This window comes from Odontomachus brunneus, unplaced genomic scaffold (assembly GCF_010583005.1).
Source record: "Odontomachus brunneus isolate Ranch 3 - 2012 unplaced genomic scaffold, Obru_v1 Obru_scaffold_013, whole genome shotgun sequence".
NCBI classification, from domain to species: domain Eukaryota; kingdom Metazoa; phylum Arthropoda; class Insecta; order Hymenoptera; family Formicidae; genus Odontomachus; species Odontomachus brunneus.
In genome coordinates this window covers 464,938-490,568 of record NW_022639463.1, presented here as the reverse complement: position 1 = coordinate 490,568, position 25,631 = coordinate 464,938, and the positions used below count along the sequence as shown (strand labels likewise).

The following is a 25,631-nucleotide window of genomic DNA, read 5'->3' as shown; positions in this document are numbered from 1 at the left end:
AGAGAGAGAGAGAGAGAGAGAGAGAGAGAGAGAGAGAGAGAGAGAGAGAGAGAGAAGGAGGAAAGTAACAGGTATTTATTTACAAGGTATTGAAATAGATATTTGTTCACCAGATATTTATTCACAGCTTCATTAGCCAATTTAAGTGCAATTTTCTCTGACAGAACTGTCGGGGAAATCATTGTTTGTGTCGTATCTCTTTAACTCTCCGCGTACGATGTTGAGCCTATCAGACCTGAATAAATATTCGATTGTTTACCAATTTTCACAAAAGACCCGGACAATGTTCAAAATAATGCAAAACTGCAGATTTTCATTTTATTAAACTACTATTTTATATACTAAGAGAAAAAATATCTGAAAAGAGTAGAAAATATTTTTTTTTTTTTTTTTTTTTTAAAGAGAGATGGGCATATTAATAACATATTTAATTAAATTCAAATTCTTTCATTTAAATAATAATAAACCGATCGCTTTGATAAAGTGGAAAGCTAAGAAATTTTCTTAAGGTTTTAAACAAATATATATTTTCCCATCTGAAAAATATTTTTATATTAGCATAAGTAAATACGTTGTTAGTAGTCACAGAATAAATATTTACTATTTCTTAGATATTTTTCCTCTCAGTGTAATAGCTGTGAAGCTTTTCTATATCTCTAGAAGAAAATGTGTGCGAAAGCATTAAACTTCAACAAAATTATAGTGGGAGGTTTAAAGTTATCAGCTCTGACAGATCCAGATTGTACTGAGTGTCCCAAAATATATAATTATATGCGGAGGATCAAAATTGTTAAAGTAATTATCGTCATAGAGGCCTTCTCTTGCGGCCATGAGTTAATTTACGGAAATCGGAAAGTATTTTGGTACGTGATTCGCGACATTGACTCGAATGAGATATCGCACCACGTGCTAACAGATATTCACGTCAAGCGTGATATTTGAGAGAATCGTGCGACACGTTAAACGCTCATCGATATTAACATAATGATATGCATTAAATGATACATATTAACGACGAAAGGCGACATTCATCACACACGGCTCGCAAAACACATCATCGTCAGTGCGTCACCGCGATACTTATTTCGAAAGTCGGTAAAAAGTCACGCCCGAGTGCTATTATTTTCTTTCGAGACATCCCAATGATTCTCGTTCATGATAGAGCGCGCGACACATTTTTCAATTTCTGCACTTGCTTCTCGCGCGTTGAGCTCATCAGAAATTTCATACCACTCAAAAAATAAAGTACACTAGTTGCAAGGCGCTACTATTGGCGAATGATCACGAAAGGTGAGTTGTGATAGCGGCATTTGCCGCTGTGTGCTTAAGGTAGGTGTGCTTAGGTGACTTAGGGTAGATTAGATGATGACCGAACGATAAAGTCCTCTATCACTTTGCAAATAATCATGTAGATTTTTAATTATTAATTAAAGAACATTGGTGCACGGACGCGCGCTGTCATTCGCAAAAGTGGTAGAGCAATTTTGTGTTCAGCTCGCAAAATGGTAGAACAATTCTGTGCTCAGTTTTTAAGGCTCCTGGCCCCTCGCATTGTCTATCTCTTTTTAATGACGTCAGAAGCGAGAAAATGCATGCTAAAAATTCTTGCGAAATACATTGAAATAAAAATATATATCCATAAAGTAACTTGCAATCGACTAAACAAATTTATGAGATATTCCGTGTACTCCCCTTTTACTCTAACAATCAGTAATTTATTGTAAATTAATCTGAATAGAAATAGGCGAAGAAATAGGTTAAGAAGATGAATTGTATATCACATTAATTTACGACAAATTACCGATTGTTAAAGCAAAAGGGGAGTGCACAGAATATCTTAAAAATTTGTTTAATCGATCGCAAATATTACTTTATAAATATATATTTTTATTTTAACGTATTTCGCAAGAATTTTTAGCATGCATTTTCTCGCTTTTGACGTCATTAAAAAAAGATAAATAATGCGAGGGGCCAGGAGCCTTAATATACATGCAGATGAAATGTGAGATGCTCAGCATCTCTCAGACAAATACTCACAAGGGAACATAGACAACCCGAAAATTCAGAAAATTCTGAAACATTGTGTGCAAGTAGAGTAGTACATCCATAACATAAAACTATTTTTTGTTTCTGCTAAATTTCGATTTAAGTGGGTGAAACCACCCCTCTAAAAAACATTTTTATTTTTAGTGAATATTTCCTAAAATACAAGGCATATGAAAAAATAGTTTGTATAAAAGTGATAGAATATTTTATACTCTTTGCAACGGTGTATTAAAATTTTGCAAAAACGAAAAATTTTTGAACCCTCTTTTCCCCATTCATTGGTTTCGAGGGGTAGTTTCACCTCCTTAAATCGAAATTTAGCAGAAACAAAAAATAGTTTTATCATGGATGTACTACTCTACTTGCATACAATGTTTCAGAATTTTCTGAATTTTCGAGTTGTCTATGTTCCCTTGTCAGTGTATACATTGTAGTTAGAAAATTTATCTTTTGGTTTTAGGAAAATCCTCTCGAGGGCATATATAATTTCAGATTCAGAAGATTCCATTAGGATTCCAGAAGGATGACATTGCACTTTCTCGAGTGTCATTTCCGCCACTTTAACTGTGCGGAAGAAAAGTTTTCGCATGATATCACTGGGAAGATATCAAGCACGTGATAAAAAAGCAGTGGCGCGACGAATATTTCTCAAGGATTATCTGAGTATCGTACAACGTGGTGTCGTCCGATGACGCAACGAACGTTGCGCCTGATGACACCACAACGTTATCGATAATGCGAAACCGCCAGATAACAGATAATATTATTCCTTGTTTGCATTATATCATGGAAATCGATAAGTAGATTTAACATCGAGTTATCGTGACGCGCGTTGCAATCTCACTAGAGACGTGTGAAAAATGACAATATTTTCGCAGTGACAGCGAAGATACCGTCACTCGGATTCGCAAGAATGAATGCTTCATTCTAACTTAGAGTGAATCCTGACTTCGTACGAGCGAATGTGTTTCAGTCGATTAGAGTGAAAGCTATCCTGCGTGTGGAGTATGCACATCGGGTTCTTCGTTCTTCAATTTCGAGTGAAGACACTCGCTTGACGATTTGCAGAATTCACTCTGTATGAATGAACTTGAGCAACTCGCTGATCGCTCTGCTTTCCCAGTGAAATTTTACTCCAAGAAATTTAGAATCGCTTTCCTTCAATTTCGCCGTAATACGTCATAATAAAGAAATTTGATTTCGCCGATGACATGTACACGCTGTGACGCGCTACGTAGGTAAGTAACGAACTATCCTTGAAACTAAAAGTGTACATACGCTTTAGTAAAATACGACAGTACGGCACAAGCTGGTCTCGTGGAAATGATATAATATGTCAAGTTTATTTCGCGCGTCAACTATCTTCTTTTATTGTTTACTCAATAATATTTTCCTGCAATTGTGCAATGTTGCTCAGTATTTTTCGCGTCCGTCGCATTTCAAGTTTCGTGAACTTGACTCCAGCAGGAAAAGCAAAACACGTTAGAATTTTTGCGATTCGTAATTAAGTTTGTTGTTCTCTTATTTTCATCTAAGATGTTACAAAATAATGTTACCGCTCAAAAAGCCGTAAAAGAAGAAAATAAATAAGTCATGCTGTTCTGACGCGATAACTTTTTCGTGCTTTATGTAATTTATGTGATTTCGCGTTTTATTACAATTTTGTTATTTGCAATAAATTATCATGCTATAAAGAATAATTGCCGAGAGACACGTAATCGTGTTTCTTTCGTGGCTTTATATATTTTTGATTACTCGCGGATCTCTATTATTTATATACTCATGTATTATTATTTGACAAGAGAAAGAAAGAAATATCAAAAACATCTGAGTGTGACAAATAGTCGAAAAGTAGAATGTGAGTATTAATTTCATTAAAGATATTTATGTATGTACGCGAGCGCGCGTACACGTGTATGTATATTATGCATGTACATATTGACGTATATATAATCATTGAAATCAGTATAGCTATTACTTCCTTCTATATAAAATCATTTGCACTTCAGTCTAGCGCTGTTTTTAAATTACTGCTTTTAAGAATCCATGAATTTCAAATTCTAACGAGCTTTTTCTTAGTTACACGATTTTTTCATAACAAGTTTCAAAAGATAACCTTGACGAAAGCAATTGCACAAATCTAACAGTGTGCTTTTACAATTGAAGAACGAGGCCCAGAATTATTACGCGCAATTTCTGCTAATGTGCTTCCCTTAGAACTTGGAGGGCCGGTTTTTCAATGGTAGTTTAAACTTAGATTTTAACTTAAACTCTGTTTAAACAAAACAAACGCATTGTTAGAATAGAGTTTAAACTTGAATTCAAGTTTAAACTGCTATTGAAAAACCGGCTCTAAGTCGTGACAGCTTTTCATCACGGTGCTTTCCTCAGTCTCTTTCCCTTTTATCGGCATCATTGTTATATGAATTAATCGTTCAGGAACGATAACGTTCGTAATCTCGCGGCGTGATTAGTCAGTCGCAAAGTGCACCTGCACTCAGCTGCGATAATGAAAACTACAGACAGTATGACGCGTATGTAACGACAAATACGGAGTCGAGTGTCAAACGTTTCTCCTTGCACTTAACAGCGCGTTAATCGCGTGAGCGTCTGAATTCTTTTCGTTCCTCGCTCAAAATTTGTATGTGCCTTCTTATGATTTCATTCCGTGTACACTGAGGGAAAAATTATCTTAAAATCAATAAATATTTTTTTGATGGGTGCTATTAACGTATTTATTTAAATCTAAATTCTCTTTATTTAAATCAAATATTGTTTACCTGATTTAAGTAAACAATATTTGGTTTAAATAAAGAAAATTTAGATTTAAATAAATATGTTAATGGCACCTATCAAATAAATATTTGTTGATTTTAAGGCAGTTTCCCTCAATGCAGACTTTACGTAAGTCGGTATTATCGCATTGATGAATGTTGCTGTAAACGACTCATAATATCGCCAAATAAGCTACTCAATATACAATTTATTAGCATTGTAAAGCGACAGATTTGACAATGCTCGCATGGATAATGCGATCGACGACTAGATCTAATTGGCGAAGGGATTAATTATTCATCGACTGCCATGTCTCTTGTAACACATAAAGTCGTACGCATTGTTCGTCGCTCGATTAATCGTTCGACCTGTTAAGCCTCATCAAATCGTGCCATTAGAAATAAGCCGTGGCGAATGAACGAATGTCATATCTTCACGTGAAACTCTCGACATATGCGCCCACGCGTCCGCTAACACGCGTGTGTGACAGTAATTAGCAATTGAAAGATTAATCAATTAATGCACACCAGAGTTCAGATATGCTTGGCCGTTCTCTGGATCGGAAGTTAAGGCAAAAGCACCAGTTCCTGGACGCGCACCTAATCCTGGACATCCTTATTATTTTGGTTTTTAAATACGAATATCCAGGATTCTTTTTCTGGAAAATGAGGCGTAGGAACTCACAAGAGGGGAATGAAGGAGAAACACGCACGGAATTCTTTAAAACAATATTATTTTCATGCACTATACGGACTCAAATTAGCTTTAAAGCAGTTTCTAAACTTTATGCACAAAATGCATATGCATAGCATAGATGTATAAATAAAACAGATAAGTTTAAAAAAAAAAAAAAAACAACCAGATAAATCTTTCCGACTATAAATGTACGAAAGAAATAAAAAAATTGATAAGAACCTCCGCACAAGATGTATGAATACATTATGTTAATACATTATGTTAACATAAAAACAAATTCATAGAAAAAGATTTATGACAGATTTCTTTATGCGTTGACATAAGTTTATTTTTAAGTAATATGTGACATAACGTGATAATAAATATGAATGTTCTCGAAGAGGTCTTAAAACTAGATATATTTATGTTCTATAATCTATGCGCAATCAATCAAACGTCAAACGCAAATTCCTAGCATGATAACAATCATGATAAACTAGACATGATAACCGTATTATATTTGCGTTCTAAAATTCAAATTTGTTACTGCTGAAAATCTGTAATTTCTATTACATATACTGTAGAATTTCAGTACTGGCAATAAATTTCGGAACGCCATCATAGAAAAAATAGCACGCAAGTGAGTATTCTGTCAAAATCTGCTGAAACCGTGCACAAAAGTACATAACTTGTGATATTGTCTTTGATATTGATTGTATTGATATTGTCGCGATGTAAATGTAATTATGACATATTCATTTTGACAAGTTCCTTTTTTATGAAATATTTAATGTGCTGGGAACAGCCGCGTCGCGAGTTTTTGTAGCACACAAATTTGGCATATGTTAGTAATGTTTAGATTAAGAATATGTTCTCAAGTAGCAATTATTGTTCTTGCTTTCTGATTGGCCAAAATTTATGCAAATTTGTGTAGACTGCCTATCTTTCCTATGCTTAGGGCCCGAACACAGATTTTTGAATAACACAAAATGCATAACACATAAGGGAATCAACTGATCGGAGTTCTTCATTTCCATCCTAGGGAGGAAATTTCAAAGAGATGAGCGACAATGTATCTAAATGACCGTGACAACTCGTTCGCATCAGTAAGCAGGATTATTTGTTTATGTATAATCAATAGAAAAAAGTGATACAGTACAATTTATAATATAAGCCGACCGTTTTGTATCTTGTAAGCGGCCAGCTTGCAAGAAATAATGTTCGATCACTTTTCTATCGTTTAATATGTAGGAAAAATCCTCCTTACTAGTGCAAACGGGACCTCAAACTGTCAAAACGTCCAAGCCTATCAGAGAATGGCTATGCATATCTGACCTCCAGTGTACTATTGAAGAAAAAATGGATTCAATGGTTTTACGAAAATTATGATTTCAGTTTTAAGTCAAATTGGTCGGAACTTGCACGAAATGTCGCCGCTATTTCGTCTCACGTGCGTATTTCTTCGCTTGAATTGCCTCTCGATCATAAAGTCGACACGCGAATGGCCCTTGTATTCTGATCTATCCAGAAATCACATGTTTTCGCGAGTCATGTCTCAATCATGTAAATAACAAAACTTTATATATCTCCTTTCTGATTTCAAGTCGATTTAATAAGTTAAGGAGATATCAATTGAAGACCTTGTCGTTCTAAATTTTCATTACGAAAATATTTTAAATAAATTCCTTGCCCGTAAAATAAAGTCGATCGTAAAAAATTGGGAAGAAAATAGCACTTAAATTGAATTTTTACTAAGAAATGCTCAATTCTCTCACACAGTTAAGTAAGGAACCCGTAGATGGTCGGCAATGCAACATAGTACAAACTTATCAGATACCTTACGAGTTAGCATATTTATAGCTAAAATATTTTACGAGTTACGAGTGCGAGCTTAATATTCTTTGTATCAACTCTGTATGCAATTAGAATAAAGATATAAATGCTAAACAAACTTACAAAGTCTTCCTCTATAAATTAAACAAAATGCTGCGCATAACACATTATTGATTACTCACAAAACGTCTTGAAAAAGTCTATATTTAAACACTATAGATAACTATAAAGTGCTCAACGTGACCATCTCATTTCACAAGCAAGATAATTTATACTAACCGACAATTGTATCACTGAAATTTCTTTATTTTTATTCTCCTCTAGTTAAAATGCCTAACAAGTTGGCAAAGTGAGAATCATAAAATTGCAATATATTTTTACGACAAAGAAAAATAATGAATCAATTGAACACTGTTTGCCTTTGCGTGTCTGTATTTGAGGTAAAACTTGAGTCTTATAATTCGCCGGAATTGCCTATAAAATCGTTACGTTATTACGTCGCTTTTGGCCACGTAATTAAAAATCATAGATATATTAAGCTTTGAAAAATCTTAATATTTGCATCAGCCCACATTTCACTTGTCTCTTTAATCGAATCGTCTTTTCATTGTTAACGACTTCTTTCTATGATCTAATCCGTCATATCAGCGTACACGATTGGCAAAATCAATTATTTCTATTGTTGTATTACATTCTTTAACAAATATCAGAATCAAGCAAGCAAGGATTTCAAAGCCATCTTTGACACGTTTAAAATATCTAAAAATCTTGCTTGCTTTTGTAACTTGTTAAAAAATACTTGAAATAAATGGTTTTGCCAACTTACCCCGGTAGCCAAATAGCCCTGATTTCTCTTATAAGATATGAATCAAGCTGTCAAAATGGTAGATTAAATTATTAAGTCGTAATGTGCCCACATGCGTAATTTTTATCTTGCAACGGTTAAAAAAACTAGCAAATTTTGGTAGACGTTAAGAATATACTTTATCGAAGCTCAGTGTACACGGAAAAAGTTTTATAGTAAGCATTACAGAATTTTGTAACTGAACAATGCGATCGACATTCTGCATTAATTTATTATGTCATCAATTTATTATTATCATTTCATATTATTTATTTTTAATTTAGGAGTTGAAATGTGTTATTAAAGCATTTGTGAAGTCTTTGACGAAATTTACAAATTCGGTAACCACCGACAGTAACATCGTATCAATGTTGTAACTTCTTACACAACAACGTAACTGTTGTGTATAACATGTGTTATATTGCATTTGCATTACATATGAGAAATTATAACTTTGATACAATGTTACTTATTCGATGTTTACTGGAATATTCCTTAGATAGAGAATTTCTCACACAGCACAAAAGTTTGAAAAAGATTTCAGAAAGATCTCAGAAAGGTGGAATATTTCTACAAGGCTTTTTGAAATTTCTATGCTGTATGGGTTACTATGCCAGTCCACTTTTGTATCACTAGATAAACAGTAACATTGACAAGAGGATTTCTATGAAAAAAAAAAAACCCATGCTCTCTCTGTTTGTGCGGAGGATCTCGTATGTATACGCAGAAATGTTGACAGAAGCGTTATCTCTATTGTGGCTTCATTGAGAGACCCGCGGTATAAAGAGAGTTAGAGAAACGAAAGCAATGTCCTGGTGCCCTCTTTCAACAATGACAAAGTGACGCTTCTCGTCGGCGCGAGACACATTGCGAACACGTAAAACCGAGCAAGAAAAAACCGAGTTTTTTTTTCTTATTTCATCCCGCTTCTCCCTTGTGCTCGACCACAGCGGCTCACGTTACATGATAGCGTGCATGACCGGAAATAATCAGAGGGAACAATACTTTCGCAACTTTTCTCGCGTCTACATGGAAAAAATATTGTAGTAAAAATTACAGCAAAATTTCTGTAATCCTGGATCATACAGAATTATGACCGAAATTGCTATATGTTTGTTCGAAAATTTCTACGCCTGTTGGACTTTTTCTGCAAAATTATCGCAACAGAATTCTTTTTATATAGTATATTCAATAGGTCGTTAAATTTGCTATTTTTATTTATGCCATCTGTATAGAAAACAAAAAGAAATATAATCTTAACGTAATTTTTGCTACAATATTCTCTCCTTGTATATTTCGTGCATTCTGTTTACCTTACAGATTTTGTTGCGTTTATTTCCACGAGCAGAAGAGGCAGTAGTTTTTTTGCCTCCGTATGTCACAATTCTCTTCTTCGCATTAATCTATTTGTGTGACTTATGGTCATAGCAAAATTGTTCGCGAAATTTTTTAGTAACATGGTTTTTATGTTGAAATAATTTTTACGATATTGACATTACGCTCGTGGATTACGTCATTTCTGCAGTGTGCAAATTTACAATTGTTCTCACGAAGCTCGAAAGAAGAACCGGGAATTTACAACGCCGTGCCGTGGATCTTTACGCGAGAGCCCGGATACACTTCGCTGACGATTTCCGGCGCGGACGTTCCGGTCGATGCCGGTCGGCAATTTCCCGAGAGAACTTGGGCGATGCCATCAAACGCGTGTCCGATATTTTTCCACGTACATAAAGAGAGAGGTAGTCGATCGTGATGTGGATGTTCGCGACGCGTGGCTCGCGTGACGCATAATTTTTACAAGTATTGGCGCCCGGCGAGTCGGTGATATCTGAAAAAACATCGTGGGACATATTCGATGGCGATTCCGTATCTTCAGCCCGACTAAATATTGAAGATTAAACACTGAAGAAGATTAGATTTTGGTGAATCGGGACGAAGCGAACCAAGGTCGAAATTAGTCGAGAATTCTACACAGGAAGAGTCTGTATATTGTAGTTTTCTTTCTGTATAAATTCTTCTGTCAATTTTACTGAAAGGTCTCCAGTAATGTAGGAACAGACTTTCTTAAAGTCTACCTCGTTAAGGAATATGGGTCTTTATTCTGAACTTTTTATTGATAGAAATGCCTCTAAATATAGCTTATGAGCCTGCTAATTGATTCTCAAGTACACTTAGAGACATTTTCATCAGTAAAACTGGTGGAGGTCAGATCTAAGTTCTAGGCGAAAACACGCATGTAACCTAGCATTCAAGAAAAAAATAACAAACTTCAACGCTGTTCAGCTAAACAGATCAGGCCTCTGATCTCTAATCTACTCTAAGGACTTTACAATGAAACCACGCGGCAACTGTCGCAAGAATCGCGGTAATCGGGTAGTGCAGTTCGTTAAATCCTCCGGGAGAAGTGCTCGGCGATTACGCCGATATCGATCGCCGGAACTTACCTGAATTACCCTCACGCGTACAGATATAATCCCAACAGTGATTCGCGTAGCGAGAAACGGCGTCGCAGGGAATCGTCTCTCTATCGGTGGCGCGTTTCCGTCGACCTTTTGAATGTGACCGCGATGGTCGGCTGCGTTTCCTCGCCGGGGTGTATCGACGTGTCGTGTAGTCGCGCAGAATGAAATGACTCCGTTCGCCTCACGACGCGAGTGGGTCTCCCTCGTTGCGAAGGCAACCGTTCTCACGTACCTCACGAGCGAACAAACGGAGGACTGGCTGATGTCTAGCCCGGCTCGTGGGCATTCTCCTTATTATTGAATTGGACAGGTCCCGTGGTCTGACATCAGACCATGTGGCGGGGACCAATGGGAAGGCGGATTCGGCGTGCGCAGGCGCGCCACTGCTGTCAAGCGCGCGCGCGCGCGTTTACGAGACGACGACGAGAGATGTCTCGGAACGTGGATGCTGCGACACGAGCGGGAGGATCGTGTTCGCGTGTTGACCCCGCCGTCTGTTTTATAGTGTTAGAAGTTTTATAGTTCTAGTTCCTAGCCGTGACAGGTCTCGTGACCAAGAGGTGCTCGCTGACATGCGTCCGTCACATGCTACGTTGCGGACTGTCCGCTTCTTTCTCTCTCTTTCACTCTTCCTTTTTACGCAATTCACATCGACGACGTTATTGAGGGGATGATGACATTTGCCGGCTAGGGGGAGGTGTGGCGTGGTATAGCGTGGTGTCGCGTGGCGTGGTGTGGTGTGGCTCGATGCACCGGCCTGGAACACGTGAAGCGGATCGATATATCGCCTCACCTCATCTCATAGCGCCGCGCCGCACTTCGCCATGCAACGGTGACTCGTCGAACGACGATGCTCTTGTGATATTGTATTTATCGTATACTATATGACCCTGTACTAATAGCTGACCCCTAGGACCGTATTTTTGAAAAATATCGCATACGATATTTCGATGAAAGGCTGTAATTACGTAACATGAATTACGTAGCTTTTCATAGAAATACGATATTTTTTATACGATATTTTTTAAGAATAAGGTTTCAAGCACCTCAAGGGCCGTTCTTATATATTCTTGAAAAATATCGCATAATTTTGTAATACTTGGAGGCAACCATGAATCTTTTAACTCATTTTTAATTCCAATATAAATTTGTATAAAAAATTATCATTCCTATTTCTAAGATTAAATTTTTCACGAATACACATTAAAAAAAAAATTTATAATTTATCCTCTGATATAAATACATAAATCATAATTTAATAGAAAATTTTAATTTAATTCTAAGTGAAAATATGAGTATCCTACACGAGACTATCATATTTAAGTCATATATATTTGGTATTTTAATTTATTTCACGATGCAAATATTGACTACATATTTTTGTATTTTAATTTAGATATACAATTATTGATTCTCTATATAAACATTAAACATTTTAATGAATAATCTTCACATCATAAATGTTACAGTTTATATAAAATTTTAAATTGTTTTACTGTCCAATCTTGTAAAGTTATACTAAGCAGTTTTTGTTATTTATAGTTCGAAAACCATTAGTATTTCCACATTTTGTTAGTACAAAAAAAAGTCAATCCTAAAATAGATATAGTCTTTATTTGCTTTTTTTGGATCAGCAACTTTCCATTACTTTACAATTTCATTTCACTCTCTTCCTCTCTTTCCCTTCTTTTATTCTCATTCTCTCTAACTCTTTATTTCTATTCTCGTCCAAAATCTTCCTCACGCTCTCCCTTTCCAACTCTACTTTTCCCAATCTACGTATCTTTTCGAAATATCCTCCTATAATTCCTCTTCCCACCAACATATCCTACATCTTCTTTTTCTTCTTGTTTCCAATATCTTTCCAATATCCTTAATTCCACTGCTCAATCTAAATCTCACCATTCCATCCTTCTTCCGTTCTTTCATTCTCTTTTTCAGGTACTTTAGTAATCCTAACTTATTCTTATTTCTGTATACTACTATGCGTTACATCTCGATCTTCTTATTCTTTCATACTTCTTCTGTTCTTGCTCTTCTCTATCTCTTTCTTCTAATTGCCCTCTAATACTTTCTGCTCTTTTTCTCCTCATTCTCATACTTCTCTCTATCATTGATACTCTTCTTGTTTCATAAAATCTCTTTTCCTCTTTTCATTCCGAGCTTTTTCCCTTTTTCTTTCTATTTACTTTCTTGCAACATCTCTGCGCTCATTTCCTACCTTTCTCAATTTTCCAGTTTTTCTTTATGCTTTAACGCTTTCCTTCCCAATCTTGTTTTCTTTAGTTTTATTTAAAATATATGTTTTTAAAATATATGTTGTTTTTATAATTTGCGTAAAGATACATAGAGACGATTATATTATGTTGACGAGATGTAAATCTCTCTTAAAATATGGAATTTATGTAACAAGTCGTAGAAAAAAAAGATATGAGACGGTATCGCTAGGCATTAAATTTAGAATGTGTAAGCCTTTCATTGCTTATCATCGCAAAGGTCCGTATTGCATAAATATCGAAAGTGATAAGCTATACATTCGCATCATACGTTTAGCTATACTGGATGTCTCGCGGTTTTTACGAAAAATCTTTTAAAATCAGCTTTCTTGACATTGAGTTCGTAGTTTACTGTGTCATTAAATTTTCACTAAATTTCCATTAAATTTTCATTAAATTTCCATTAAATTTATCACGGTAATACGTGCAGGCTGTATTATTTATGTGGAACTATCTTAGAGAATAGCACGATAAAATACATAGAAAATAAGTTGTGGTATGTCAAACATTACTGATATATGCATTATTAATGCAACTACGCTATATTTTATATAGTTAAAATTATAGCAAATTACAATCCTGATGCGATCATGAAGTGCAATCGATTGACAAATAATTTCTCTTTCGCGAAAAATTTGTGATAACTTTTATTATCATATTTGACTCGAGATTACTCAATAGGACTGTTCATTTAATGTGACTAGTTGCCTCAAGCAGTGTAACATGCACATTAAAGTTACCACACGCGAAGATCGCGATTACTTACTTTGTTCGCGATGGATTTTGCGATGATTCATGATCATCATTTTCGCAAATTTTTCAGATGCGACGGATAATAATGTCATTTTACAAGTCAAATTTATGACTAAATTTGATATGTATATTTAATCATTAAATATGCGGTGATAGGCAAAAGCAATTTTTCTGACGATGTCGAAATCGTCCGTGAAACAATATATTTCATTTTATTTTCTCGAACTTGCAAATACAAGATCTTCGTTTCATGATTTATTAAACATATGTAATTCGAAATTCGTGGCTTATAAAAATTTATTTACATACTTTTCATCATTAATCACTTGTCTTTAAAATGATCACAATCGTGAATGCTGAAGTAAACGAAGAATGATCCACGTGGGACGACGGCTGGATGCTGAAGAAGCTGGTTGGATGCAGAACACCGTAGTTAAGATTGCATCCATGCAACTGGACATCGCTGGACGTCGATGTGGAATGGTGACTGTACAATTCCCAGTAAACACTAACAGTAACATCACATCAATATTATAATTTCCCACTCAACAATATAACTGTTACATAACACACGCGTTATATTGCGTTTACATTTTTAAACGGGAAACTATCTATCTAAGGTCTAAGAGTAAGGTCTGTTCTTTATAGCTGAAACTATCTAAACTGGTGCAATAAAAAATAAAAGTCAAAGTGAAATAAATATATTTTGTTTCGTTCTAACTTATTGCATCAGTTTGCACCAGTTCAGGCAGTTCGGCTAAAAAAACAGACCTTGTATACTGATTTTACGTTACTGATAGTTGGTGTTTACTGGGCTTGAGCTTTTATAAAACGTCGTATTATATAACGTATGTTTAAATGTAAATCGCATTGATTTCCGCGGAAAAAAGCAGGGGCAATTTTACAATGCCATTTGAAACGTCATGAAAGTATGAGAAGAATAAATTGATATAATCCATATAAAAAAGATTGATACACCCACACACACATATTCGCCTATGTATATAAGTGAACGCGGCCGTCGAAGAAAGTGCAGGAGACGTGGGTGATGGTTGAGCTTAACGAGACTTTTGTGATATTCGTGCGAAGCTGAGAGCAGAGGGGCATCCTGTTTTTCACCCCGTAAACGCGGCTTTGTGAGTGACGACGATGCAAATTGCAGTTGCGCTAATCAAAACCGACATTGATATCGGCTCAGGGAACACTGGCCGGGAACAGTCTCGCGCGCGATGATACACGTCACCGAGATAATCGATTGATTATTCGCCGATCATTACGCTTTCTCATACGTGGCTTCATACATAATCACGCTATGTATCACGTGAAAACGATTACAAGAACGAAATCGTACAGATTTTGCGCTTAGCGCGTGCAAAATGCTTCGCGAGTGGAAAGCGAGAGAAGAGAGAAAAGGGGAATAAAGATCACTTGATTCCATCTGAGAAAAACGATGAATAATAACTACACTTCTAAATGACTTTTTTTGCATGGTAATTTCTAACACAAAAAGAATGTCTTTGAAAAATATATATATATACATGAGATGTATCATCACAAAGCTGCCTACAAAAACGAACGACCACAAGAAAGACAAACTGCATAGAAAGACAAATGCATAGAATAATGTAAAGACGGAAAATAACGTGTTATTTACATTATTTATTTATGACACCGTTATCATTGCAAATTACGACTTTTCAGTAACAATTTGATAATGATGTTATTATTATTCCCGGATAGCACAGAGATGAACAAAAGTTTCTAGAAAATTCATTTTAAAGAATAGATACTAGAAAAATGAATACCCAAAGAATTCTTGAAGAATTAACCACAATAAGTTCGTCTTGAAATATTCCTTAGGACTTCATTATAGCGAATACTACTTCGCGACTTAATTCCTAGAACACTTTGAGAATTTGTGAGGAATTAGGACTAAGACAGAGAACGAGACGTAAGCGTCGTAATCGTAGACGTAAAGGCAGAGAAAAAATTGATATGATATATCATATAAATAGTTCTGAAAAACCGGTTATCTGGCAAACAGGAAGAGTTCGATCTTAGCCGAGTCTGAAATTTTGATAAGTCTGATGATCTCATAATGAGATTATGATCTCTGATGGCATTAAAAGTGGACATCTACAGATACACACAAGCACACACCCGGCCAAAGTTTTCTGATCTTTCTTTCGTATGGATGCAATAAAATTTATTAAATCCGAAGAAATCTTTTTGAGTTAAAATAATTCTATATGAATATTCTAAGCTATTATATCATAACAGCTATTATGATATAATAGCTATTATGATATAATAGTTATTATGATATAATAGCTATTATGATATAATAGCTTTTTATGACTTACGTTTTCTTTGCCTAAGAGTCAACGCACAAGCATAAGATATTAGGTTACGTTAAGTACTGACAATACAATGGCCATATCTGTATGTAAATTTAAACGTAAGTCAACGCACAAAGAAATCCGTAAACTTAACATATTATGGATGTTCTTGTGCGGACACTCTTATTTTACGTCTACGACGTTTATGTCTCGTTCTCTGTCTTAACCCTTACAAATGTTTTGTTTATAACAATTATTGTTTGCGCCTATATTCAGTATCAGTGAGTGTATAATAATTGATTTACATATTTACATATAAATTGTTTAATTTATTGTTATTCACAGTTATTTATATTTTGTGGAATTAATTATATAGTTTTATATAATAAGGCAAAGAAAGGGAATTGGTGTTAAAATAGCTTTTTATATATAAAAGGTTCACTTGTATCAATAATAAATAGATTTATGCAAAGTATATTTTAAGTTTGTATTCATATTTCTAAAATCCATATACAATTCTAACAAACTCAATCGCACTATTTGAAAGCCACTTCTTGGATTTTGAATTACATATTTGAAAGTGCACTTTACTTACATTTGAAGCTCAGGGCTATCGCACACAAATTGACATATGCATAGCATAAGATCGTATGGATCAATGAGCATCGAATATTAAGCATCGAACACCAATATGGCGACTTAATACTTGATGCTCATTGGTACATACGGTCTTATGCTATGCATATGCAGTTATGTCAATTTGTGTGCGATAGCCCTCAGTTAGAACAATATATATCCAGCGAAAAATGATTCATTGATTGACATCAAAATGATATCAAATAGACGTTGAATCATCAAACCGACGTCAATTTGATATCATTTTGATGTCAACGAATTATTTTTCACTAGATATATAGATGTCACAAACATGAAGTCTTAAATAATTCAGTGGGAAAACCGGTTATCTGACATGAAGACCAGAGTTCGATCCCAGCCGAGTCTGATATTTTAATGAGTCTGATGATCTCATATGGCATTAAAAGTGGACATCTATAGATACACACAAGCACACACCCGGCCAAAGTTTTCTGATTTTTCTTTCGTGTGGATGCAATAAAATTTATTAAATCCGGAGAAATCTTTTTGAATTGAAATAATTCTATATGAATTCTATATGAATTCTAAGAAGTTCTGAACTCCAATCACGGTGCATGTAACTTCCCAAATCATTCTTATAGTATTCTTCTTAAGGAAATACAATTCAGGAAAGGAGAAAACTTTAGGAACACTTAAAGAATTCATCGTGCTATCTGGGTTTTCTGTTAGTAACGATAACAATGCAATTTTACTCTTTTTTGGCCAATGATAACGATTATAGATTATTTCTATTGCTACTTCTATTTGCTACTCGTAAATATCGTAAGAATTATAACAAAATTTTAGGTATCTTGGTTATCCGCGTAGTATTATGACCGATATCACTACCCATACAGCACAAATGTCCGAAACATCCCAGAGATATCACATTGTCTCTGGAACGTCTCTGGGATGTATTTCAAACATTTGATGCTGTATGAGCTATATATTTGTCCAAAAGTTCATCCATGATTGATTTTTTACTACAAGATTATTGTAATCATTTAAATGTTTTTTTTATATCGTGTACTAAGTAGATCGTCGAATTTACTCTTTTTTATAGTAATTTATGTTACAATTTAAGTACGGTTCAGCTTTACAGAAAACAATGTAAAAAAAATATAATTTTAAGGCTCTGCTATCTCGCCGCAGAAAGTCTGAATTGACGATGGCGCCTAGTAGTGTCGAGAACACGAAATAGCTGTGTCAGCGTAGCTGATTGGCTAACAATAAGATAGACTCACACTAGGTCTCGCTTGACACCTCGGAAAATTAGTTGCGTTTTATCGCATTATTTTGCAGTTTCTCCATGAAGTGCGTATATTATCGTGATCCTCACAGCTGTAAAATGTGCAGCAAACTCAGTGATACTGGTGATACATTGTGAAAATCAAGAAATTAAATGTATTTATACATGCTGATCTCAGTTGTCATAAACCACCGTGACAGCCGAAAAATATAGCATTATTTCAGGAATTATTTTACGATGCTACGTGATGTATCAGTCAGATATCTGAGTTTGCTATACTTTTTACAGGTTTCAGGATTAGCCAAATTATTGGGTCTTCAGGAAAAAGTAAAAAAATAAAGCAATAAAACGCAACTAATTTTCGTTATCATTTCTCGCTTTTGACATCATCAAACTAATATGGCCTAGAAGTAGGAGAATCTTAATGTAGTTTTAGCTATATTTTCTTCGTGTACATTCTTTACGTGTGTATTCACATTGTGTTTCGTGTTCTGTTACTTTTTCGTTACGTCCGTCTCTACGTTTTACGTAGAAGAGATAGTTTTTCTTATTGTAATCATGTGTTTTTACTGTAATTTTATTTTTCACTTCAATCTATGATTTATGCCCGTCGTAAAATTATCTACCCAAGCTATTTTTTAGTAACTTGGTTTTTATATCAAAATAACTTTTACGAGTTTGTTTGTATCAAGACATTTTCTACTCACCCTGATATACAAAGCACGACGGGTTCGTTCATCTGTCAACGAATCTGTCCCTTACCCCGTTCCTTTCTTCTTCTTTTGCGTTTCGTTTGCTTCGTTCAATTTTTCGAGTTCTAGTTCGAGAGTCTTATGTTTCCGTCGGCAGGTCGGTGTTTTTAAGAACCAAGCTGTAACGTTAAATCGGATGACATGTCACCGAAATATTCGCAATATTCAACGTACTAGAGTACGTAACTGTTGCGCACCTAAAAACGCATCCTCTTCCTCGCGATATACCGGATCTCTGAAACTTAACGCGTTCACCAGCTCGACGTGCGTCAAAGGATGAGTTCGTAATTGCACCATACGCTTTGTAGTCATTACCTGTGTCGTGCGTGAATTAATTTGCGAGTTAATGTTTGAGCTGAAAATTATAAGTTAGCAGTGATAATATCAATAGTGATTCCCAATTCCGATACCTCATTGATCGCCTCTAAGACAGTGCCAATTGTGAAACCGTCACATGCTTTCGCCATGGCCGGTGTATCGAATTGTCGATTAATACCCGAATACTAGAACAAGAGTCAACAGTTACGACAAGTAGATTGTAAATGTCAACGTAATAATATCAAACGTGTCCCTGAGGATTGACTTTTGGAGCATTAATTCTGCTTATTCTTAATCACACTGAAAACAAAAATATTTATAAATTTACTTGTGTGGAAGTTTATTCACAGAAGTAAACTTTATATTTTGCAGAAATAAATTTGCAAATATTTTTTCTCAGTGCAATATCATTCAGAAGAACCAATCGTGTAATTGAATATGCTTAGTGTTGAGCATTAATTGATTAAAACTTTCTTTAACTAGATCAATTAATTATCAATTAGTTAATTATAGTTATTAGTTTATAATTTATAAGACCAAAGTTTAGTTAACTTGATTAATTTTAATTATTAATTTGTCGATTATTTGTCAATTAATATTTTAATCGATTTATGCCCAACACTGGACACGCTCTCGGTTTGCCGTTTACTCACTTTGTATAACAAATCCTTCCAAATGAGGGACACAGTGCCGTAATCTGGCCTAGGAATGTACACAACTTTATCGTAAGTTTGAAACAAGAGTTTCTGATCGCCATCCCAAGGTTTGTTGGATGTTCCAATAAGCAAAACTTTATCTTCGCCCGTGATGCTCTTCACTAACTTTGGTAGATCCTTCTTCAAGCGTTTCGGATCAGTCTTATCGGTTTTCGGTATTTTCTTTACGAACGGCTTCTCCGCATCGTCCATAAAGATCACTGACGGCTGCAGCAATCGCGATACCTTCGGCAAGTTGAAAGGTTCTTGCAATTCTATACGTGATTTGTGCAAAAAAGGTTACTTGAGTGTAGCTCACGTTTGGCTAATAAATATGGTAGTAATATACAAAGAAAATATTGCAGTAGAAATTACGTTAAATTGTACTTCCTTTTAGTATGTTCAGTAAATATAGACTATACTAAAATTGTAGTACAAATTACTGTTTTAAAATAATAAATTTGATCTGCCGAATATTCGATATAAAAAATATTCAACTGCAATAATTTTGCAAAGTAAAATATCCAACCAGCATAAGATTTTTAAGTATATATATAGCATATTTTTAAGCAAATATATGGCAATTTCGATCATAATTCTTATATTATCCAAGAATTTTCTTATAACTTTTATTACCTATTATATTTTCTTCATGCAGCTTGATAAATTTAATTAATTAAAAATCTTAACATTCTTATACTCGGTTATTCGATGCAATCGATCGGCCATTCCCAACTACAAACCTTCGAGTCCCGGCTTTCAGAAATTACAAACCTTTGAGATTAGATGGACGAGCATAATCAATCCTGATTTGCCCGGATACTTGCCGGCGATATTCGCCGGTGTAATGTCGAAAAGCGTAGCGCCGAGCTCCGTACAAATCGCGTTCACCAGAAATTTCTTACCACTACCATGCGGGCCAGCTATCAAGACCGACCTTACGAGAGGTGTGAGTTCTCTCAAGACATGATCGCCCAACGGAAGTATGCAGTATTCAGTGATGAGTTGCCTCACGTCACCTGGCACACAATCCGACTGATTATGACTTTTAGATTCGATTAATTTACAGACATATCGTGAAAGCAGAAAAATCAAATTAAGCGAAAATCGAATCAATGAAATTTCTTGTTTCGAGATAAATATGGATGTAAGAATTTGTAACATATGAGAACAGATATCGAGTTCGGATTAACAAAATGAAGTGAAAAACGAAGGATTCGAATGTACCAAGAGTAGGCAGAGGATCCTTTGTCTTTTCGTGAAGGTCGTAGTTCGCGAACGATTTTTCACCCTTGAATTCATCGAGCGAGACTTCCCGATGGAGCTTAATAATTCCCTGAGTGAGGAGCTCCTCGAAGAGGGATTCGGTCGTTCTGTCGGGCGTCAAATCCTTCTCCTTTTTTCTTTTGTTTTTCTTACCGCTCCTACGTACTCGTTTTTGAAGTTTCTTCGCACGTTTCCCCTTAAAGCCTTTGTCCCTGTCCAACGCTGCTTGAAGAGCCTCTATATCGCCTAATTACACAATTAATTAATTCGGGGAAACAAATCCTTTAGTATTCACGTTATGGAACGAAAATACATTGTATAAGTTATAAAATCAATTTTGAATTACACAAACAGCACAAACTTCTAAGAGATGTCTAAATAAAATAGAATGTCTATTGGACGTCTCTAAGACATCTTTTAGAAGTTTATGCTGTCTGATATGCCGAATTAAATCGCGTTACCACGGTTGCACGGCTATTGAAAAAATCGGAATCGAATCGGGAAATGAAAGGAATTGTTTTACCCGGAGAGTTCTTCGCGATACGAATATTTATTGACAATCGAATCCATCATCGTATAGCGCGACAAGGAAGACTAATCCACTCTACCTGTTTATATATACATTCAGAAAAAAAAAACTAAACAAATTGTTATTTGTAGGATATAAAGTTTAAATTTTATTGTGATTACTCACAGAAATAATTTTTATATTTCATAAATAAATTTTTATGCATTTTAACACAAGCTGGGAAGATAGTAATTGCGGTTATTGATGCGAATATATATTTAATCCGTAAAATGTCTAACAATGTTAACGTACGCGCCAAATATTTTTTTGGACTTCAAAACGCGTACGCGGTGAATCAACCTTCCGTATCAGACTGACTTTTGTCTCAAATAATGATTATTAATTAAAACTCCATAACTTAACTATGCTTTATTTTGGATTCCTTTTATGTGATGTTATTAATTTTAAGTCTCGTAAAAAATACTGCTTTAGTCGAATCGAATCTGAGTCTCTCGTGTATCTTTTTCGTGTATGAGTCGTTCCGACTTTTTCAACTCTACCTTTTGAGAAACTATAGTTACAATGTGTATAATTTATTACCTACCTCTCATCGTCTGATCCACACCCACCCTGATCTCGTCCTCGACTTCCCTGGTCTTATCCGCTTCTATCATATCGCGATAAGGCAGCTGCTCCCGATTCCCGGACTCGTCCTTGTCCTTCCAGATCTCTTGATACTCTTGATTTGCATGCAGTAATTCCGGCAGGAAGTTGGAGGGAACCGACTTGAATCCTAGATCCGTCTCGTCCTCCGACTGCTCTGTCTCGCTGTCCTTCTTCGATTTCGAGCGTTTCGATTTCTTCGAGTCCTTCGACGACACCGCCGTGGACTTGCTCACAGTACTTTCAGTTCCCTGCGGGAAAGTAGTAGACCGACATTGTGGGAATAAAGTGCGCTGGGCAAAATGTTAAAACTGAAATATTCAAATCAATCTCGAAATTCACCTGCCTACTGAAAATCATCCGCGAGCCGCCGCTCTCAGCGGACGGTAAATCGGGAATCTTTCCGGTCTGTTGAAAGTAAGTGTCGATCCAATTTCGAATTTCGATTCTTATGTTCTCCTCCATTACGGCGCTTCTCTCCTTACGAATTCTTTCCTTAGCCTCGAGTAGCAGACTTTCGTATAGCCGCTGAAAGTCTAATTGTTTCTCATGCCTCTGCTGCTTCAATCTTTCTACTTGCCTGGCATTTTCCGTGACCACTTGACTGGGCTGCAGCATACCTATAAGAGGCGTTCAATTATAAAAGGGAGAATAATATTCATAATTCTATAATTCTATTCTAATCTTCTAACGATTAGAAGCCAAAAATAAAAAAAAAGATAAATTAGATTAGTCACTGTAAGGGGATTAATAATAAAAAGTTATGATTATATCAACTTAATTAGTCAAGATTTGCACCGATTTCTAATACTGTTAGAATATTAGAATTATAAGATTGTAGGAGTATGTAAGAAGATATTGAATCAAGATTATTTCATACTTTTTTGAACTTTTGAGCTTTAGAAGGCGGCTTATTTTTATTAAAAGAGTTTATTTCATTTCCATGTTACCTATGAGTAACATTTCTTCGAGTCGTCTCTTGCGCACCCAACGCCTAGTAATATATCCCCTCCATACTTTCTGAATTTTCAATGCCGCGAGCTTTCCACTCGCCTCATCTTCTTCTTCGGTATCCGGTTTAATAATTGATCTCTCCTTCATTTCACGAATTTCCTTCATAAACTGATACCGAAGTCTGCCCTGTCTCGCTCGCTCGTGGGCCTAAAGTTGGGAATTTAAAGAGTATGATGTGAACATGACATAATCACATAGGTCTATAATCCTGGATAACACAAAATGTTTTAAAATCATCCAGCAAGTGTGCAAAATGCACTGAAAAAGATTAAGCATCGGACAGAAAGGTCTGAGAAAAGGATCGGTGGTATAAAATATTAAATCTTATTTTATTACTTAATAATCGATTGTCTCGGTCATTCCTTAATGAATAAATTTGTGGAAATTAAGAAGAAAATATATATGGTAATTCACTAAATAATTACCGAATCATTGTAATTTGTCGTATACAGATCTCGCAAGGATTTACGATCAAGGCGTTATTCAGTCCTCTCACCTGGATAAGCCGTATAGCTTGGGATTCGGTGATCTTCTCTGGCACGACAGTGTCCTGAAGTGCACCGAGATTTCTCAACGTGTCCTCCACGAATCTACGTCTCTCCTCGATCTCCGCGATTCGTTCGCGTCTGAAGTATCTGGGCACGCGGATCTCGGCCTCCTGCGGCGTGACGCCGCGCTCGATCAGCACGTCGTCATAATAATTGTGTTCGGCGAGATCGATGTTCACCAGCTCGTGCTTCAGCTCTAGCACCCTGCCGAGACACGCGTTCAACGACTTCTTGATCAACAGGCGTTTCTGCGGCTGTATCACCTGATCGTAGCATTGCTCGAGTTTGTTGCACGCGAGCACGTATCTCACGTACAATGCTGCGACGTGGTCGTGCGCCTTTCTACGATCCCGTTGGGGCTTCGCACCCTGAAGCGCCGTGTCCATCTGAATCGTCTCCGTAAGCAACGTCTGCGCCTCTAGCCAGAGCTCGTCGTACGTCGCGCTCGACATTTTCGCCTCGGCGACATAGAACGTACCTGTCTAGATTCCCTTCTCGCTCGACAATGTGCTAATTTTTAGCCAGCTCCGAAGAATGAACAACCGATCGTTCGTCACCGAGTAACCGATTCGAGCAGGAGACGGGATTCGGATGCTCGTCGTCGTGGCGACGAGTAAACGGTGGAAATTGGAACAAGTCACGCAAAGTCCAATTAAGCGCTCGTCCGGTCCGTTTCGTGTACATTTATGTTCGTTCAGTACATGCAAGTTGAAATGAGATGGAATCAAGTGAAAAGGTATTAATCTAATTTACAAGTCGATTTCCATGCTCATTGTAGCATTTGATGAACTGTGAGCAAGTACTCTAAGAATCGTTTCCAGAAGGTGTACACGAATCTCCTGTAAATGTTTCTTGATGTTACATTTCATCATCGATTTTAAATCTATTATTTACTGCATAAATAATAACTTGTTTTTACTTTTGATAGCATTTCTAAATATGAATTTTACATGTACACTGATACATTTAATTAAATAACACACACATACAATAAATAATAAATTATAAAAGTTTTAGAGATATCTTCCAGTAATCATCCATTAACAGTAACATTAGTTCAATGTTATAATTTCCCATAATATAACTGTTGTATAACATTTGTATTATATTATCGAGTAAGAAGTTATAATTGATATTATGTTATACAGTTAATCTTTATCAATTAAAGAAGGATACAATTAAAGAAAAAAATAGGAGGGAAATAGGAAAGTAAGAACTAAAGCTGATTTTAAAAAATGGTAAGATATAGAAGAATGTAATAAAAAGATCTGAAATGATTTTTGTTAAGCGCAACAATAGCTTAAATTTGCAGAGTGACACAAAGAACCTAAACATCTGAACACAAACTATATATATTCCATTGTATATATTTATATTTCCTGTTAAAAGATTTCCCTTCTTTCACTAATCAATATAGCCAACTGATATTTAACTGGAGATAACAACATATACCTGTCACATAATAGTTGTCTTGTTTGAGTCACTGGTATAAGGTTTTCTAGTTTCTGTATTGTATAAATTTTTTCATTTTCCATTTTTAATATATTGGCATTTATATACATTTGTACAACAATTTGCTTTTTCCTGAACTTGAATTACTTCTTGCTTATTTATCTTATCTTTTTTTCTTTGCAAGTTGTTCCATTTTTTTCTACACCTGCAAGCAAGAAGAAAATTACTTTTTATTCTTTTCATACCCTACGTCTTTTTTACTCTGCCTAACAGAGTCTACAAATGGTGCACTTTAAGTAATATATATTAGGTCTTGGATCATATGTACATTTCTCTCTAAACAATACATTTGATGAGATAATTTTGAAAACAAAACTTACATGTAGACGCGCAGTATACTTCTTGCGTCTTTGCAATTTCTCTTCAGATAACTCGTACATTATCTGCAGCTTCTCAAATATGTTATCTGCACGTTACATGACACACAATATCCCAAGAAGATGAAGAATTCTGTCTCAAATTGTCCC

The 25,631-nt window shown here is 35.6% G+C and overlaps 2 protein-coding genes across 2 annotated transcripts in view; both read right to left on the bottom strand.

Annotated features, from left to right (window-relative positions):
• LOC116841044 (fatty acid synthase) overlaps nucleotides 1-10,897 on the bottom strand; it is a 22,203-nt gene extending 11,306 nt beyond the window's left edge. Inside the window, exon 1 of the mRNA XM_032808547.1 lies at nucleotides 10,618-10,897. The gene's annotated coding sequence lies outside the window, so the exon portion shown is untranslated. The remainder of the gene's footprint in view (nucleotides 1-10,617) is intronic.
• Nucleotides 10,658-25,631, bottom strand: LOC116841046 (dynein regulatory complex protein 11). Its single transcript, XM_032808554.1, has 14 exons — nucleotides 25,485-25,631; nucleotides 25,105-25,309; nucleotides 23,601-24,491; nucleotides 23,041-23,251; nucleotides 22,433-22,710; nucleotides 22,032-22,341; nucleotides 20,881-21,165; nucleotides 20,428-20,672; nucleotides 19,612-19,899; nucleotides 19,051-19,143; nucleotides 18,838-18,955; nucleotides 18,596-18,759; nucleotides 13,974-14,172; nucleotides 10,658-11,392 (listed from the first exon to the last, which is right to left on the bottom strand). The coding sequence occupies exons 3-12, from the start codon at nucleotides 24,102-24,104 to the stop codon at nucleotides 18,647-18,649; spliced, it is 2,445 nt and encodes an 814-aa protein (XP_032664445.1). The 5' UTR covers nucleotides 24,105-24,491; nucleotides 25,105-25,309; nucleotides 25,485-25,631; the 3' UTR covers nucleotides 10,658-11,392; nucleotides 13,974-14,172; nucleotides 18,596-18,646.

What these genes read in the sequence shown, in the direction of transcription:
- LOC116841046 (XM_032808554.1), bottom strand. Translation starts at nt 24,104, where the DNA reads ATGTCGAGCGCGACGTACGACGAGCTCTGGCTAGAGGCGCAGACGTTG. An exon ending in TGTGGATCAGACGATGAGAG is followed by an intron (nt 21,166 to 22,031) that starts GTAGGTAATAAA and finishes TTGTGTAATTAG; the next exon opens with GCGATATAGAGGCTCTTCAA. An exon ending in TCTTAGAGGCGATCAATGAG is followed by an intron (nt 18,956 to 19,050) that starts GTATCGGAATTG and finishes CGCACGACACAG; the next exon opens with GTAATGACTACAAAGCGTAT.